Source organism: Pelecanus crispus, chromosome 2, assembly GCF_030463565.1.
Source record: "Pelecanus crispus isolate bPelCri1 chromosome 2, bPelCri1.pri, whole genome shotgun sequence".
Classification (NCBI taxonomy): domain Eukaryota; kingdom Metazoa; phylum Chordata; class Aves; order Pelecaniformes; family Pelecanidae; genus Pelecanus; species Pelecanus crispus.
This window is the reverse complement of record NC_134644.1, coordinates 48,079,362-48,095,929: the sequence shown is the minus strand read 5'-3', so window position 1 is coordinate 48,095,929 and position 16,568 is coordinate 48,079,362. Positions and strand designations below refer to the sequence as shown.

General features: G+C 41.3%; 2 protein-coding genes across 2 annotated transcripts in view; one reads left to right on the top strand and one right to left on the bottom strand.

Annotated features, from left to right (window-relative positions):
• Window positions 1-16,568, bottom strand: part of SH3BP5 (SH3 domain binding protein 5) — a 455,787-nt gene that overhangs the window by 345,665 nt on the left and 93,554 nt on the right. The window lies entirely within an intron of this gene.
• Window positions 509-16,240, top strand: ENTPD3 (ectonucleoside triphosphate diphosphohydrolase 3). The gene is made up of 9 exons (XM_009489382.1): window positions 509-628; window positions 5,830-5,947; window positions 9,553-9,703; window positions 10,478-10,637; window positions 12,753-12,983; window positions 13,442-13,714; window positions 13,812-13,922; window positions 14,401-14,538; window positions 16,007-16,240. Exons 1-9 carry the CDS (start codon window positions 509-511, stop codon window positions 16,238-16,240), a joined length of 1,536 nt encoding a protein of 511 aa, XP_009487657.1.

Below are 16,568 nucleotides of genomic sequence, written 5' to 3'. Positions count from 1 at the left end.
AAAACCTCCTTTGTTTCTTGCTGAAGCAGCCCATATCTATTATAGACACCGATCTCGCATTTCTGGCAGAAACATCCAGCTGTACTCAGCAGCCGCCAGCATTGTGTCTACATGGCTGTGGTTGTGTCTGTGTTGTAGGCATACACGGGATCATTGAGTGTGCGCTAGCCCCAGCCTGCCCATTGCTCTAATTTCCTGAGGCAATGGGAGATGGTGGGCATGCATCTACATGTAGGCACTGTGGGAAATGAGCAGACTGGCACCTGAGGGTGAAATCTGGCATCATCAGCATGACAATATAGACATACCCCTCCTAGACAATAAAAAGTTAGTGCTAGCAAAACACCAGACAGTTCTTGAGGAGAACACAGGATTTTCATGTAGCGTAATCTAGTTGACAAAATGAGATTTTATGAGGAGTTGCAACTGATTCAGGGCTTCAGGCCTTAAGACAGAATCACTGAATCCTTTCACATTACTTAAGTCTTTCCCTTTTTGTTGTTTCAGGATGCTCACCAGAACCCCAAGTGTTGTTGCCCAAGTGTTCCTTCTTCTAAGCATAGTTCTTGTCATTGCTATTGCAGTGATTCAGATAAATCAGCAACAGATCCTCTCCCCTGGGCTTAAGGTAAGTCTTAGAATACCTAAGGAAGGAGAACAATGTTTTGAACTGATATTTAACAATGTTCCTTTCTAAACTAATTTTTATGGGGTGATGCAAATGAGCTTACAGGCATAAATTAATGTTTAATCACATCTTCGTCATGGGAAAACTGAAGTTGAGAGAAAAAGAGAATTGGTCAAGATCACAGAGTCAGTGGCAAAGCAGGAAAAGCATTCCTTGATGCCCTGTCTGTGATGCTTATCACACAGTGTCTTCTCCAAGACTGAAAGGCCAAATGAGGACAATATGCCACTGCTTTCTTATTTTTGCCAGAGATTGGAAGTAATTTTAAAATAATTTTGAAGTGGGAAGTACCCAGAGTTTAAATTCTGCCCCCACGCACAGCTAGGAAGTTTATGCTGAAATCTTTGCAAACTGCTGCTGTGTATCAAAAGCATTTGGGCTGTAAGTGTGCACTTATCATTTACCACATGCTGGGACTTGCTGGATATTAGCAGAAGCAAAGTAGCTTCATGAGGAGGGGGAGAGCAAACTGGAAAAGACAAACTGAAATACTCTGGAATTCAGGCTTTGCCTTGTGCTGCTGGAGTATGTTTGCAGATTCCTCAATGAGAGATGTACAGAACTGAGGACAAAGCTGTACAAATTTGCCTTCTAGAGAAGCTGTGCAGTCTGGTGCTTTGAGTTCTCTGTTTTTTCCCACGATGGTTACAAGGATATAAACCTTGTCAGATCCTTCTTTGAAGTCCTTTCTACCTTTCCCTCTGCGCATGTATTTAACTGGATAGTTCACATACTGATAGTGATAGGCTAATGTCTCATTAAACCTCATGGGGTTGTAAACACCTTTGGCTTTGTCTGAATCGTGGTGGTGTATGAGTTGGACAATGGGATAAAACTATTCTGATACCAGTTTTTTGTGTTTGTGTGGTGTGGCAGGGTGTGTGCTGGGATCTTGCATGGGGACACAGTGCCTCAAGTTTACTCCCTGTTTACTCCCTGTTTACTCCCACCTCTCTGCTTGCAGCAGCCTTATATCCTGCTGGTTTTCATGCAAGGCAAGACTGGACTGACATGTAGGCTGAAACCACTATCTAAAAGACAGCCTATACATCACTTGTGTTTGACAAATTATAAAATTGTCTACCTTACCCTTTGAGCAAATGTTGGACCCACCATGACCATCTGGAGCTAGTTTAGGTGGGGAGGTCTACTTCCTGAATCACAACGGCTTCATGGCTGGTTCCTCTGCTAGGTGCCTTAGCTTTGGATTTCTTTTTGGGCTGTAAGCCTGCCAATGTAGAAAATCCCAGTTGATATGGAGGACCCTATGTCCGATTCCTGAGATGCTGAGTAGTCCTCAGTGAATGATTCACACTTGCAAGAAGTAATTCTTCAGGAGCAGAAGGAGGACCTTGGTATGCCAGTGTGAAACCCTCTAGTACTTAGTTGATACGATGGAGCCTGGAAATGGCAGTGTCCTGAAGTTAGTGGTTGATTAAAACTAAATATGGAAATAACATGATGAAAACAGAATTACTCTTTGTAAATGGCCTTCTTCTTCTTCTTCTGGCTCTTTTCTATCTGTGGCATAATAGCTCTTTCCCAGGATGCATGTCGAGAGCGTCCAGGTTCATTCCTTTGTGGCACAAGAGATAAATTATCTGCTACGCCACTGAAGTTTTAAAGTGTTGTTGCAAAATTAAATATTTTGGTTCCTTGGTTCGGTTATCTGAAGATTCAGCCAGTGATTTGTGAAGGAAGGACCTGCCCATGTGCGTGAGGCTGAGGCACTGAAAAAACTCATGACTCGTTGGCACACACTGGGAAGTCAGAATAGTGATGAAGACAGCACAAACATCCTTAGGGACACAGTTTGTGAAGAAGTCCAGAGTTGTAAATGACGCTAGCTCTGAATGTAATGAGCCTTTGTACCAGTCAAAAATTTTTCTGTTTGTCTACTGATGTTTTGTGAGCCCTAAAGAGAAAAGAACCCTCCCTTCATTGTTGTGTTTCTTTAATTTGCCTCTCCAGGTGCTACAGTTTTCTACAGCTAAACTTTGCATGTCTCTTTCGGCTCTTAGGAAGTGTTTTGCCTTCTTTGTAGATGTTACAGTTCATTAAAAGTAGTTCAAACCTATGTAGCTGAACTGAAGTGTGCTTCTAGCATGGATCCACTTTTGTGGCCTCCATCTTCCCTGTAGCTGGTTTAGCTTCTCGTGGCAGTTTTCCCAAGTGATTGGAACGCAGGTGAGCCATCATAACTGTGCCTGCTTTAAGAGGTTTTGCGTATCTGTACATCCTCCTATGGGAATGGTATTCAGTCTGAAAAGGTGATTAATCCTGGGGCTTGTTCTTGCTTCCCTGTTGGGATTACTACTTTTCAGGATGTACTTCCAAAGCCATTCTATATGAATATCCCTTACCTGTTTGGGCCACAACCAGATTGGTTGAGTGAACAGCATGAAACTGCCTCTGGAACAGTGTAGGTAGTTGTCACTCACACAGGTAGCTGTGTGAGCAAGGGGTACCCTCTTAAAAGGGAAGGACAAACAGTTGATAGGGGAGGGAGTAGTTGTCTCTTTAGTCAGCCCAGCTGCAAAAAAAAGATGTATGAGTGCACCTTTAGAGACACAAAGTCTGGTTTATTGTTGCCTTGCTTTTTATTTAGCTTCTGCTTAGTGTGTACAGCACAGTATTCTGCCAGACCCAAGAAGCAAAGCTGTACATTTACTTCATGCTGTAGGCAGCATAGTCACCTCTGTGTTGGAGGTATGTTGGGCAACAGTAAACCCAAAAATAAGCATTTTCCTTTAAGTCACTTTTTTTTTTTCTTTCTTTCTTCCTTCTACTGGACTAGAAACTAGAACTCTGAACCTTTTCTGGGTTAATGTTGTCTCCCTGTCTTGTCTGAGTAATCTAGTCCATTGACTGGATGGTGCAGTGCTTGGGTATTAGGGAATCACCAGGCCTTTATCCCTCTCCACTGGTGTTTGAGTGGTGGTGGAAATCCTCAGTGGGAAAGTTGAAGTAGAGAGGAAAGCAGGGAGAAAAAATTGTTCTGTTCTTTAATAGCTGCTAGCCCAGGATAAGGGTTTGGCTGTGCTCTTGGTCCCACACAGTGCATTTCAAAGCAGGAAGGCATTGCTTGTCCTTAAAGGGCAGCCAAAGGTGATCTGACTTGCAACTTGGGCAGAAATCTAACATCACTGGAGAATTTTAATTCAGCCAGTTTGTCTTAGGCAGCAGGCTGAGACAAGGCATGTGGAATTCTCTCACCCTTTGAAAATGCCGCATCCTCTGTCGTTTCTGTTTTTTTAATTAAAGATTAATCTTAGTCCTAACATCTGGCACACTTCTCACTGATCACCACTTCATGAGGCTGCATGGGCCAGTTCACACAGAGTGAACTCAAGTTCTGAGGAGCTTCAAGAGTCAGCCTGAAATGGGCCCAAGAGTCCTTTTCAAAAACGAGCATCTCTTGAAGGAAAGAAGAGGCTGTGTAGGAAAAATAGGAGGAGGAGGAAGAAAATAAAATTGTCAGTCACACATTGGTTCACATAAGCGTACCACTACTCTTTGGGATGGAAATCAGTTACTTTCAGGAAGGAGGCTGGGAAATGCAGGGGAGGATGGAAGTAGGTCAAAAAGCCCCACAGTTAGCTGAGGTAAAAATACTTCCATTATCTCCCAGCTCTACTTGGGCATGATAGTTAGCTCTAAAAGTAGCTAAGTTAAAAGCTTATGGTTGGCACTTCAAGCTGACCAAGACTAGATTTAATTAATAGTCCTTGAGCAGATTGACCATTACTGTATTATGTGTCTTCAGAGTGCTCATCTGTCTTTGAAGGAGGGGGAATACACTCGAAGTATCTCTGCTAAAGTAGTTTCTTGGATGGAATCTGATGGCTTAGTGGTCTGATAGTATCTGTAGAGCCTTTCACCTTTTAGTTGATCGGGTAAATATTGTCTAGATAAATAAAACCAAAATCTTCATTATCTAACAGTCCTCTAGGAGACAGACTAGATTGGTATTGCTGGTAGTTCTTTGGGGGCCAGAAGCTTGTAGGATTACAGTGGAAGCTAGGAACTAATGAGGTGTGGAAGCTGAATGGTTTGCCACCTGAAGCAGTGATCTTTCTTGGTCAGACTTGAGGCTCCCCAGGGAGGCAGTGGGATGAAATTTATTGGCCTGCTGCAGGGCCTCTTACTGCTTTGCAGCCAGATGAGGCTCTCATTTTTCAGTATTGTCAGGCTCCTAGGCATCTGTCTTTTTTAAAAGGAAAAAAGTTGACAGAGAAATGAACCCTACACTCTGTGATTCCTACCAATTAGATGACTTTGGAAGAGGGGGGCAGCTAAACATACTTACAGGGATCATAAACAGGATAAGCAAAATGGCAGTTTTCTTCCCTTCATGCACTTTGCCTTCCCAGTTGCTATAGTCTTCTGCTGCCATAAAAGATGGGAAAGGGGGAAAGACTGGTCTGGTGAGCAGTGGAATGGGGTGGAGAAACACCCACAGAGAGCCCAAGTGACCTGGGGCAAGTCACTTAAATATTTCTCATTTATTTCATAAATAAACATGGGGTAATATTGATTCTCTTTCCCTCTTTGTTGTCTCACGCTCTGGCACAGCCTGCTTTCAGTGGCAAACTCTCAGGTGGACTGTCTAAACCACTCAAAGGGAGAGGTTTATGGGGCAATTAGAAAGAACCAGACTTGTTACATCATTCTCACTATGGACTATTATGTACTTTACCTCTTTGCTTGTAGCTTTATGGATCCCTTGTGTATCCTTGCATCTAAAGCCTGTGCTTAGGTATCAAACCCTTCAGTGTCCAGGGAGTGTAGCTGGGATAATGGGAAATAAACTTTCTGCAAAATCAGGTCCTAAGACAGCATTATCTATGTGTCAGCATGGATTTTAAACCTGATGCTGAAAGGAGATGAGCATTCTCCATCCCCACTGAATTAATTATTGAAGATACGTAGTAAGTTCTTTGTTTTGCAGCCAGATTCATTCTGTGCTTGGCTGTTGGATTCATGCCTAAGCGCCTAACACTAGACTTAATCTCTCTTGTAGATATGCTGTGCATACGTTTTCTAAAGTGTTTGATGGTGCAAAGAAGTACAGCTGCATATGGGCCTTTAAGCTACCACCGTTTGTTTCTTGATCTAATGTATTATTTTTTTCTTCCCAGTATGGAATAGTCCTTGATGCTGGATCCTCTCGGACTACAGTCTATGTCTATGAATGGCCAGCAGAAAAAGAAAATGACACGGGAGTAGTAAGCCAAACCTTCAAGTGCAATGTGAAAGGTGAGCTCAAATGGAAGTTCCTTATTTCTTTCTAGCCTCCAAGAAGAGGTTATCTGGAAACTTACACTGTTTTTTTTCTGCTTTGTTCCCTTTTCAGTGCTGGGGAGCAAAAACTGTTAAGACTATGTTTACATCTGTCAGCATCATTCCTTCTCCTACTGATACAGCAGGGTGCTCTAATCTGCAATGGAAAAACGAAATTGTAGCTAGACTTGATTTACTCCATTACAGTGAATGATTGCTGCAGACAGAATTCGATCTACTGAGAATCAGGCCTTGTAAATGTTTAGTCCTTGTGCCCTGAAATTATTTCTTTTAAAAGGAAAGTATAAAATATATTTAAAAATAGCTTGGAATAGAAAGTCTTTTGAGAAGAATGGGGATCTAGCCCTTGTTAGATTTTAGCCATTAACTTGATGGAGGCAAAAATGGGTGTCAGCTGTGCTATGGGAGCTTGACGAATCAGTTTTTATATTCCAGAAGTCTTAGTGATATTTAAAAAAAATTCTCTGCTGTTCGAGTCAGGTTTTCTAGAAAAATAAGGCTTATGCAGTTCATCTGGAATTGTTCTGTAAATACTTGGAAAGAGGCAACCGAGGCAACCAATGATGAAAGGCATTCAAGAAGGTGAACAGGAAAAGCTTCTCCATACTACAGAACTAGGAAAAGTCTAATAAAATTATCAAGTAAAATAGCTAACTTGCAGAACTCTTTCTGACAGGATGTCATAGTTGTATCAAGTATGCAGGTCTGGCCTTTGGCTTGGGAAGACCTGTAGTTGTGCACTGCTAGAAGGTGTCCCACGACAAGTACCACTGGCTGTCTGCCTTGCCTTTGTCTGAGGTTGTGCATTGGTTCCCCTCGGAGAGAGGATGCTAGACTAGACTGACTTTTGCTCACACTCCAGTATGGTTAAGTATATGTTCTAATAGCTTCTTGTGGGTTCATTCATAACAGCTTTTGAATCTCTTAGTCAACTTTAGTGACATTTGATTAAGCTTTCAAAGATAGCAAAATTCCACACATTTTATGAGGACAGGTGGTCAGGCAGGGGGAGAGGAATCTACATTATTAAACAGTAGCTAGTCCATGAAGGATTTCTGCAGGAAGCCAAACTTTGTAAATTCTGCTACTCTGAGTTCAATGAGCTTTACATTATCCTCTAAGACACTGACTTCAGCAGTACTGCTTTGTTTAGTGCACTGGTTTGGGTTTGCAAGTTAGGTAAGAGGAGAAGGTGGGGCAACTCAGGAAGTCTCACTGCAGATTTTGTTGATCTCTGATAACAACTGTGGTGTTTAAAGAGAATTTTTCCCTTTCCTTGTCTCTGAGTCATGATCATGCAAAATCCTGCATCCCTCTTTGTGTCTGGAAATAGGTGCTGGAGATGTAGCCATGAATAACCAGGAGATGAGTAGAAGGCAATGGTTTCCTAACAGCACCAACATTTCTGACTTCAGCGTTAAATATATGTGTGGACATTCTTAGCAATTTTAGAACAAGGGAAGGAAAGCAAGCGTAACGTGCACAGAAGGAATGCACTGTCATGTGCCTAATGGTGTGTCCTTACAGACGGCAGGAGTGGCGGCCAGCCTGCCGAGGTGGGAGGTACACTCTGCTAGCTCTTGTCTTGACTCATTAGGAATGTTGCCTGTAGGAATTCTGGTGTGAGAAAAATGCACAGAGAAACTGTGTTGTTATTCTCAAAAAATGACAGAGGAGTACTTTGTGAATTTGTTTTAATTGGTTTAGATTTTGTTTTACCTCTGGGGAATACAAAAAATTGCAATACGGAGGAGTCCAAATTGCTGTGAACTGTTCAGGTCCGGAGGGGCCTTAACCGTGGCCAACCAAATTACTCCTCATCCTCCAGTGTACAAAATTACCAGGGTTCACTGCTCCAGTCTTGGGTGACTCTGCACTGGAGGAGACAGAGGGCTCATGGGAGAGGTCCCCAACTAAGCTGTGGAGCGCAGTGGTGAACACATGTGTCAGTGTTTCTTTAGTGACCCTCTAACCATAGCCTTAAGCGCTTAAAATGGGGGATGGTTCTGGGCATACCGAGAGGCAGACTTTCACATACCTACGGAACTTGAAAGTCAAATGATCAACTACTTTGTAAGTTCCGTGGTGGTCTTATGATTTAATTTCTGCCTTTATTAGGTACCTCTGCCCATGTGTGTAGGAGCCAGCCCCAAATCAAAACCCTTTCTATGTAGTGCAATTAATCTGTCCCAGTCAGGCTCAGAGCATCAGCAAAGCAGGCAGTTGTCCAGAACAAAATGGTCACTGCCTTGTGACCTGCTCTCTCTGAACATTGGGAGATGGAGTTTGCTGCCACCAAGGGAGTGTGAGGCAACAGCAGCTGCTGAGGATGTAAAGCAGCAGCTGCTGCTCTGTTTTCCTCTGGTAACAGCTTTTGTTCCAGCTTCAGGCCTGTCTGTGCTAGACTTAAGACTTCTAGAAAGTCTTATTCCAAACCGGGGCTGTGAACGTGTAATGATGGCACGGTAATGTTCATGTTTAAGTTCATACTGTAGAAAAGGGAGTGGTGGAGTCTGTGAAGTCTTGCATATTTTTTCTTCTGTTTTTATCAATGCAATGTGGCTGATCATAAATGGGTTCTCATTTTAAATCTATAAGAGCCACCTTTTGCTTAGCTTGGGATCAGGTTGTGAGAGAGATGGCTGTTACAGGAGAACTAGATGGAGTTCTTGCAGAGTTGTTCTCTATGGGGCAATGGCTTCATGGGAATGCCTGGATTTCTCCCTGTGCAACTTCCTCAGCTAGGGAATTTTAGTAAGGAATGTTTTTATTCACACCCAAGTTGAGCCTGAACAAGTTGAGGTCCTGCTGGTCCTTGGAGTGTTGAGCAAGGGAGGAAAGACTTTGATGTTAATTGTTGAAATAGTTACGCCTTATGCAGCATGGTGTAACGTTCACTCCTGTTATTTGAAGGCTTTGAAAATTTGGAAAGCTGTGAAATACTTAGTAGTTCATGCACCAGCCTAGACTTGGACCTCTGACTTCAAGAGCACAAGATTTGTGTGCATCTTGAAATTTCACTAGCAATTCCTTGCAAAAGCTTCTTTATTTTATTTTCAGCTGAGAGCAGTGAGCTGTAGAGGTGCCATGGGGTCCATGACAGCTGTGGCAAACCAGATTAGGAAATCTTTGTCTTAGGTTGTGGAAGGAGGGATTTTCCATACTTGCGCAGATCAGAGAAATTTTATATCCATTAGATGTGCTATTTTCTACAGCATCTGCCATGAGTAAACCTGTTTTCCTCATGAATATAGCACTGCTGTCATTGTGGTGTTATATGGTTATACTGTATGTTTTACTCTAGGTATGGTACTCTAGGTGTGTATGTATACACAGAGAAATACAGGCGAGCAGTTTGCAAGTATCTTCTCTGTCTCACACAGCTGAGGCAGTCACTACATTGTTTATTCCTTAAGCACTGGTAGTTTTCAACCACCCTATCCTTGTTTGCAATTACAGCAGGGAAGGGGGAAATCTCTTCCTCTTAACACCTGTTTGCTAATTGGGGTAATTTGTAGTTGGCAAAGCAGAATGAAACCAATCTACTTGTTCTCTTTTAGGCCCTGGTATATCCAGCTATGAGAGTAATCCTGGAGCTCTTGCCAAACCCTTTGATGACTGTCTGAATAAAGTCAAGGAGAGAATACCAGTTCATCTGCATAAAAACACTTCTGTTTATCTGGGGGCTACAGCTGGCATGAGACTGCTGAGGTATGGCAGAAACTTGAACTCCTCTGTATGTGTACTAGCATAGCAGTCTGTGAAAACAGAATGTGAAAAATGTACTGGATGCATTTTTATCCATTGGAAGTTGGCCATCTCAAAAGGAAATGGAGCCCAGCCGATTTAAGTTAATTAACTTTTTTGACAGGGATAGAGAGGCTGTATAAAAATCCTTTGTTATGCTGTATTGAAAAGAAATGCTTGCTTTATTCTGGAGAAGGCAGGGTTTAATTTTCTCTTCCATAGCTGTCTTAAAATTCAGCATTATGTAAACAGATAACGTTTGTGCGTATCTGTGGGCAGCAAAGGCAGATTAAAGCTAGACACTGCAGAGTTTTCTGAGTGTGAATGTGGTGTAATGTGGCTTTTGGGGTCTGTCTGTGGCTTTAGCCCTGGCACAAACTGGTTCTTTATGTTTATTCTGTGGCTAAACAGGGTGGGAAAAAAGGCTCCAGGATTGTTTTAACCAGCAGCTGTCATACAAGCACTCAGTTCACTAAAAAGAAAAAACATATATAAGAAACAGAACACCTATGAACTTGTATGATAAAGAGTGAAGTTTGTATGTAGTGGGGGAGTTGCTTGCTGAAACAATGCTGGATACTTGGCTGTTCCCTATCATAAGCTTCCCCTTTAGGGAAATGATGTCTATTTTTTTTATTAGTTGATTGTAGGAGTTTTCTTGAATTGCTAGTCAGTGAACAATACATATGAAATTGCCTTTCCAGATGCTCAGTGTCTCATGTTTTGTGAATTGCTTAGGTTGCAAAATGAAACGGCAGCCAGTGAAGTCCTTGCAAGCATTCAAAACTACTTCAGAGCACAACCTTTTGAATTTAGGGGTGCGCAAATCATAACTGGGCCAGAGGAAGGGGTGTATGGATGGATAACAGCCAACTATTTAATGGGCAATTTCTTAGAGGTGTGTGGAAAAAACTGCATGCTTTTCTTTTCACTGTTTCTTTCTTATAAATGAGAAGTTTGAGAGGACATGCCTGTTAACATCATAGCTATAACTTCCATTTTGCACTGAAATATGTAACAGGGTCTTTTTGTGGCAATAATAGAACAAAGCAAACATAAATCAAAGAACATGATGTTACGGGAACGTGATATGGCAAAGGTAAAATTGTTGATCTACAAAACAGGGCTCTTCCCTAAAAGACATCGGATGCCTTACCTAGAAACAGAAGTTGCATTGCTCTTAAATGCATTGGTATGTTAAGTGTGACAGGTGTTGATTGTCTTGACAGTGGTACCAACTAAAGATGTTTTCTTCTGCTTTTCTGTGACTTCCTCAGGTGGTTGCTGTCCCTGCAGCTCTACTGGTGAAGGATCTGTACAGCTTAGGGGCCTCTAAATTGTTTGGCAATGTTGGCTCACTTGTCTTAAGCGGACAAGACTGTTTGAAGCAGTGAAGGTGGTTAAGTTGGTGTGGCCAAACGTGCCTCAGCTGAGCCAGAAATCCCTCATACACTGTTCATTCCAATACTGCTGAAAAGCTGCAGGCTATGAGCAGTGGGCTGTGATACCAACTATCTTGTGCAGACAAAGTGATACCAATATAATGATACTTATGCTGTCCCTGAACTCAAAATAGGGTCAGGCAGGAGCCTCATAGCAGAGAGGGAGTCAAATGTGTTGGAAGATCCCTTTTTATATATAGATATTCAGTATAATTTTGTTCCCAGTAAAAGCTGTACCAAGATGACCGGCAGCTGCTCATCTGCATTCATGGCAGCAGTGTGCTGCCCTTAGCATTAACTGCACTTCTTCCAGATGGTCTCGCTAGGTTGAAAGAATTTTCCCTGAGTATTGTTAGCCGTCCTGGTTGAATGGTTCATGTCAGAATGCAGCAATTAATAGGCTGGAATTGGTTGTTGGTGATCTGAGTGACAGCTCATGGTGAATGTGTTGTTGACTCTTGCAAAGTTAAGAAAAATGGTATTGGAATAACACGTTCCGGAAGAGTTTTTTCTCATTGTGTGCATTTTATGCAACAAAAAATGACATCATGAACTTCAGGGTGATGTCCATCTTCTACCACATGAATTTTAATAATCCAAATATCAGATTCCGTATGGCAGATTCATAAAGACTACTGAAGGGACTGCAGGATGCTGTGGAGCCAGTTTAGTATAGAGAGTTGCGTGAAGACCTACGTGTGGAATATCACTAGTAGGCAAGAGAAATTTTCACCATTCTTGTGACAACGGGCTAAGAGTCAAATTCTGCTAGGGGCTGTTAATGGGAATCTTTCACTGTAGAATTTTCTTGTGAGTATATTTGCTAGCCTGTAAAGTTTCTTTTCCCTTTTTGTGTATACATTCGTATCATCATGTTCAGTAAATAATACTACGGTAAATACTGAGATAGATAATTATACAAAATCTATATTCTGCACTGTGACTGTGTAGATCAAATACAGAATTTGGGAGGTGTTTTGGGTAATAGAGAAAAATGCCAGCTGAATGGATCAGATTTATTGCCACTGCAGTTTCAGTGAAGGAAATGTGCAGATTAGGGGTCCTTGTCCTTTGATTCCGATGGAGCTTTCATTTGACTTTTCTTGTGGTTTTTTCATTCTGTTTTCACTCTTTTTTTTTTTTCCTGTGTGATCTCTTAATATTCCATTTCTTTAATAATTCTTATTGCCTTGAAACAAGCAAATCTTCATACTGTTTCTGTCCAGATTTGTTCAAGATGTCATGGGTATCTGGACTTCAATTCCCTGCATTCTAGTACAGATACTGATCTGGCTAGTTCTGTGCTTTGATCGTTGTGCTGTCATCTGAGTTGAAAGCTATGCTGCATTCCTTTTTCCATCTTTCGAGATCATTTCACTCTGTGAAAGTACAACCCTCTTATGTAAAAAACATCTGTATATTTTCCTCAGAGCTAAAGATTTCATTTTTTTGGAAAGGGTGCAGGACAAGGAGGGGGGGAGGGAAATCTCAGAAGTTAAGACTAGAAAAGCTGGAAGGGAGAACAAGCAGGTGGTATTTCTAATTAGCCTTGCTTTTATTTTCACATGTAGAGAAACCTCTGGAGGACATGGGTCCGTCCTTACAGAAAAGAGACTACAGGTGCACTGGATCTTGGAGGAGCTTCCACTCAAATATCATTTATCCCAGAGGACTATCAGGAGAACTTCAATAGCACCTTGCAAGTGAAATTGTATGGTTACAACTACAATGTCTACACTCACAGCTTCCAGTGCTACGGGAGAGATGAAGCTGAGAAAAGGCTCTTAGCGTTGCTGCTCCAGGTCTGTTTAAGACCCTTTGCTATGTTGCTCTTGCAGGTGTTCAATAATTGTCTGAGTAGGTTCTTAGGCTTGTGTTCGCTTCCCTTTGGTGGAGTTTGGAGACCCCAGTAAGAGCTCTGTTGTGCTTAGTTGTGGACAAACACAGGTTTCATACAAAGACCTTCGTATTTGTTAAAAATTGGTGAGAGTTTTGTACCATTTGACCAAAAGGCCCAACTGCTCCTGTAAGTGTTTTGCTGATCTTGCCAATGATTTTTTTGAGGAGTTTCTATGAATTACAATGATTAACAATTTTGTACTGATAAGCCATGACAGAGCAAAGAACAAAAATACATGTATATGCAGTTTAAAAAGATACCTGTAGTTAATGTCAAATTAGGCTTTCCTTGCTTTTGAGTAGCCTTTATTGGTTGGGTTCTTTTTTTTTTTCTTTTTTCTTTTTTTTTTTTCCCTCCCAGAAATCAAACACCAGTTCCAATGTGGATAATCCATGTTACCCTCAGAATTATAATACTGCATTAACAATGAAGTACTTCTCTGGCAGCCTTTGTACACAGTCTCTGAGACCAGCAAATTACTACCCAAACCAGCTTGTGAACTTCCATGGAACCGGAGACCCAGGTCTGTGCCAGGAGATGGTTTCTTTATTGTTTAACTTCACTGCTTGCAGAGACAGAGAAGACTGTCCATTTAATGGAATACCTCAGCCAAAAGTTAAAGGGAATTTTGTGGTAGGTTTGCAAACACAGCATTTCTTTTTGCGCTTGCTTGCTTTTGATTTCTGTAGTTCTGAAAGTAACAGGCCTGTCATCTACTCCTTTCCTATAGGCTTTCTCAGGATTCTACTATACAATTAATGCTTTGAATTTATCTGGGCACTTTTCCCTAGCTGACTTCAATTCAAGTATGTGGTTTTTCTGTTCACAGAGCTGGGCACAGGTAAGTGGGTGGTTTGGGTTTTTTTTTTTCTTTTGTATCTGTAAAAGGGAGATATAAAAAGAAGATGGACTGGACAAGTATTCAGAACTTTTCAGAAGGTCTGTATCAACCTAAACATTTGTTTTCCCACTGTGCTTCAAACCATGTAGTATTTCTAGCATGCTTAAAACTTGGACTAGGTTTCGAAATTTGATTTCACAGTTTTAACCATGCTGTAAAGATGACATGGAAAATTTAGGAACAGTAACATCCTCAATCTTTTATGTGCAGTCTTATGTTTATTTTCATTTTTACCACATAAGCTATAGCACTGTCAGAGTTTTTCTAAATCTCTGTATCTAGTTGTCCACAACTTTACTTGTGTTTCTGAAAAATGCTAATAAATTCTAATTCGAATCCAAAGTATTCTCTAGTTATAAAACCCAAAAGTATTTGTTTTTCATGATTTACATGTTTTTTAAAAACCTTATGCTTTCAGCTCCAGTTTATGCTGCCTAAATTTGAAGAAATATATGCTAGATCCTACTGTTTTTCAGCCAATTTCATTTATTACTTGCTTGTACATGGTTACAACTTTGATGCAGAAACTTGGCCACAGATACATTTTCAAAAGGAGGTAAGTAATAATTTTTTCCTCTTACTGTTATTTTAATCCAAAAGAGTTTAGAAGGAGACAGAAGATGCAGCAGCCTACAAAAATATAACGGTCGTAAACAGCCTTTGTAAACGATTGTCAGATGTTTGGCGTAAGACAAAGCCACTTTTCAAGCCTCAGTAGGAATTTCAGCCTGGTTCCCGGGGTTGCAGCATTACTTGGAGATGTTGCCTAGATTCTTTTAAAGAGCGTTGAGAAAGGGTCAAATAATTGTGTGTTAAACCTTGCCCCAGTTTGTTGAAGTAGTGGCTTGCTCTAGGCAGTGATCTGTCTGAAACATCTTGCCAGTCAAGGTCAGTTGGAGCTAACCCTGCTGAGCTGGACAGGAGAACTCCTGCTTTTGTGTCTGCTGGCAGAGCCTCGGGGGAACTGGCAGCACTGGTTTGTACTCAGTGAGTGGTGATAAGCAACTTAGGGCAGTTTTCATCCTCACTGGCACATCCATCTGTGCTGTAATCTGGTTCTCTGGAATAAGAATGTATATTGATGGGATATTGGCTTTCGGTTGGCAGAGGGAGGCAGCTTACAATGTTTGTATAATAGCTGCATTTCTCTCTTCCCTGACCTCAGTTTTTCTCCTAAAAAAACAGAGTACTTGAAATGAACTTGTATATATCTATTCTAAAGCTACTGCTAAGAAATCTTTGCTTCCAAATTTGAAGGCATGGCCACTACCATGGGGAGGACAAGGGACACTCTATCTTCACCCTTTGATCCTATGCTTATCAAGTGGCAGGATGATGATTTAATGAAGAAGATGGTGGAAAATTGCTAAACTCTGTTGCTCAAATTAGAAGTGGGGAAAGACAGCAAAGCAGGAGGACTGCGGAGCAAATACAAATGTACCCCCTTTGCTTCTGTTTCACCTGTTCCTAAGTAATTTTCTACTTATGTTTATTTTTTAAATGGAAGAGCCTTGTGCTGGTTCATTTGCAGGCACAAAACCAACCATGGAACAGAAGATGATAAATAGAGTTCCTGCTTTGGGGTCTTTACCCTGGCCGCCTCTGTCCATGTTGGTGGGACTCTGTGGGGTTTTTTGTTTGCTTGAACTAAATAACGTCCTAGGATTTGGCTAAGATGAAGGGCTAATTCTAGGAATTAGCACGGTAGTGCTGATTTTTTTTTTTTTTTTAAGTGTGGTTCTTGCACAGATAATCCCGTAACTGGCTGTCTGCATATACACCACACATCCTTGTACCCATCCATCTAATACTTCTTTAGCCCAGTGACCAATTTTATTAGCATCCTCTGGAACTACAAAAAAAGGGTAATTTAAAATGGTTCTGTATCTTCTTCGTATACTCCACTAAAGTTTTCTCCTTGCTAACTTAAAGGGCAGTTGCCAGCATCAGCAGCTGAGCGTTCGGAACCTCTTTTCTTTGACTGAAAAGTCCATGGGAATAGGACTCTTCTGTCTTTGTTTCAGGTTGGTAACAGCAGTATAGCATGGTCACTCGGTTACATGTTAAGCCTCACGAACATGATTCCAGCAGAAGGCAAGCTGATCCAATTACCTCTGAAACCTTCTTTGTTTGCTGGGCTCCTCGTCTTCCTCACAGCTACGGCATTGTTGAGTCTTCTCTTCCTTGTTTACTTGTGTATTGTATCACGTAATCGGAAGAACATCAGTTGTGTTGAACATGTATTTATTCTAGAATGAATGAACTTTACTGAAGACAAAACAAAAATTTTATAGTGCTATTAAGTTAAGCAGGACTTTATTTTTGAAAAATGGAGGGCAAAATAAAGACAGGCAAAAAGACTTCAGGACCAGAAGCATAAATAGAGGAGATACAAAGGAATCTGTGATAGGGTGAATTGGAGTGATTCTGAAATATTTTGGCAATTGTTTGTGTAAAACTAGTTTGTCCAGTGTGCAGCAGAGAAAACATGGGCAGGTATGTCACTTTGCTCGATAAAATAGCCTTTTCCTGCCAGGTACATACTATTTTTTTGTTCATTAACTCTGTGCTAACTGGTAAACTCAA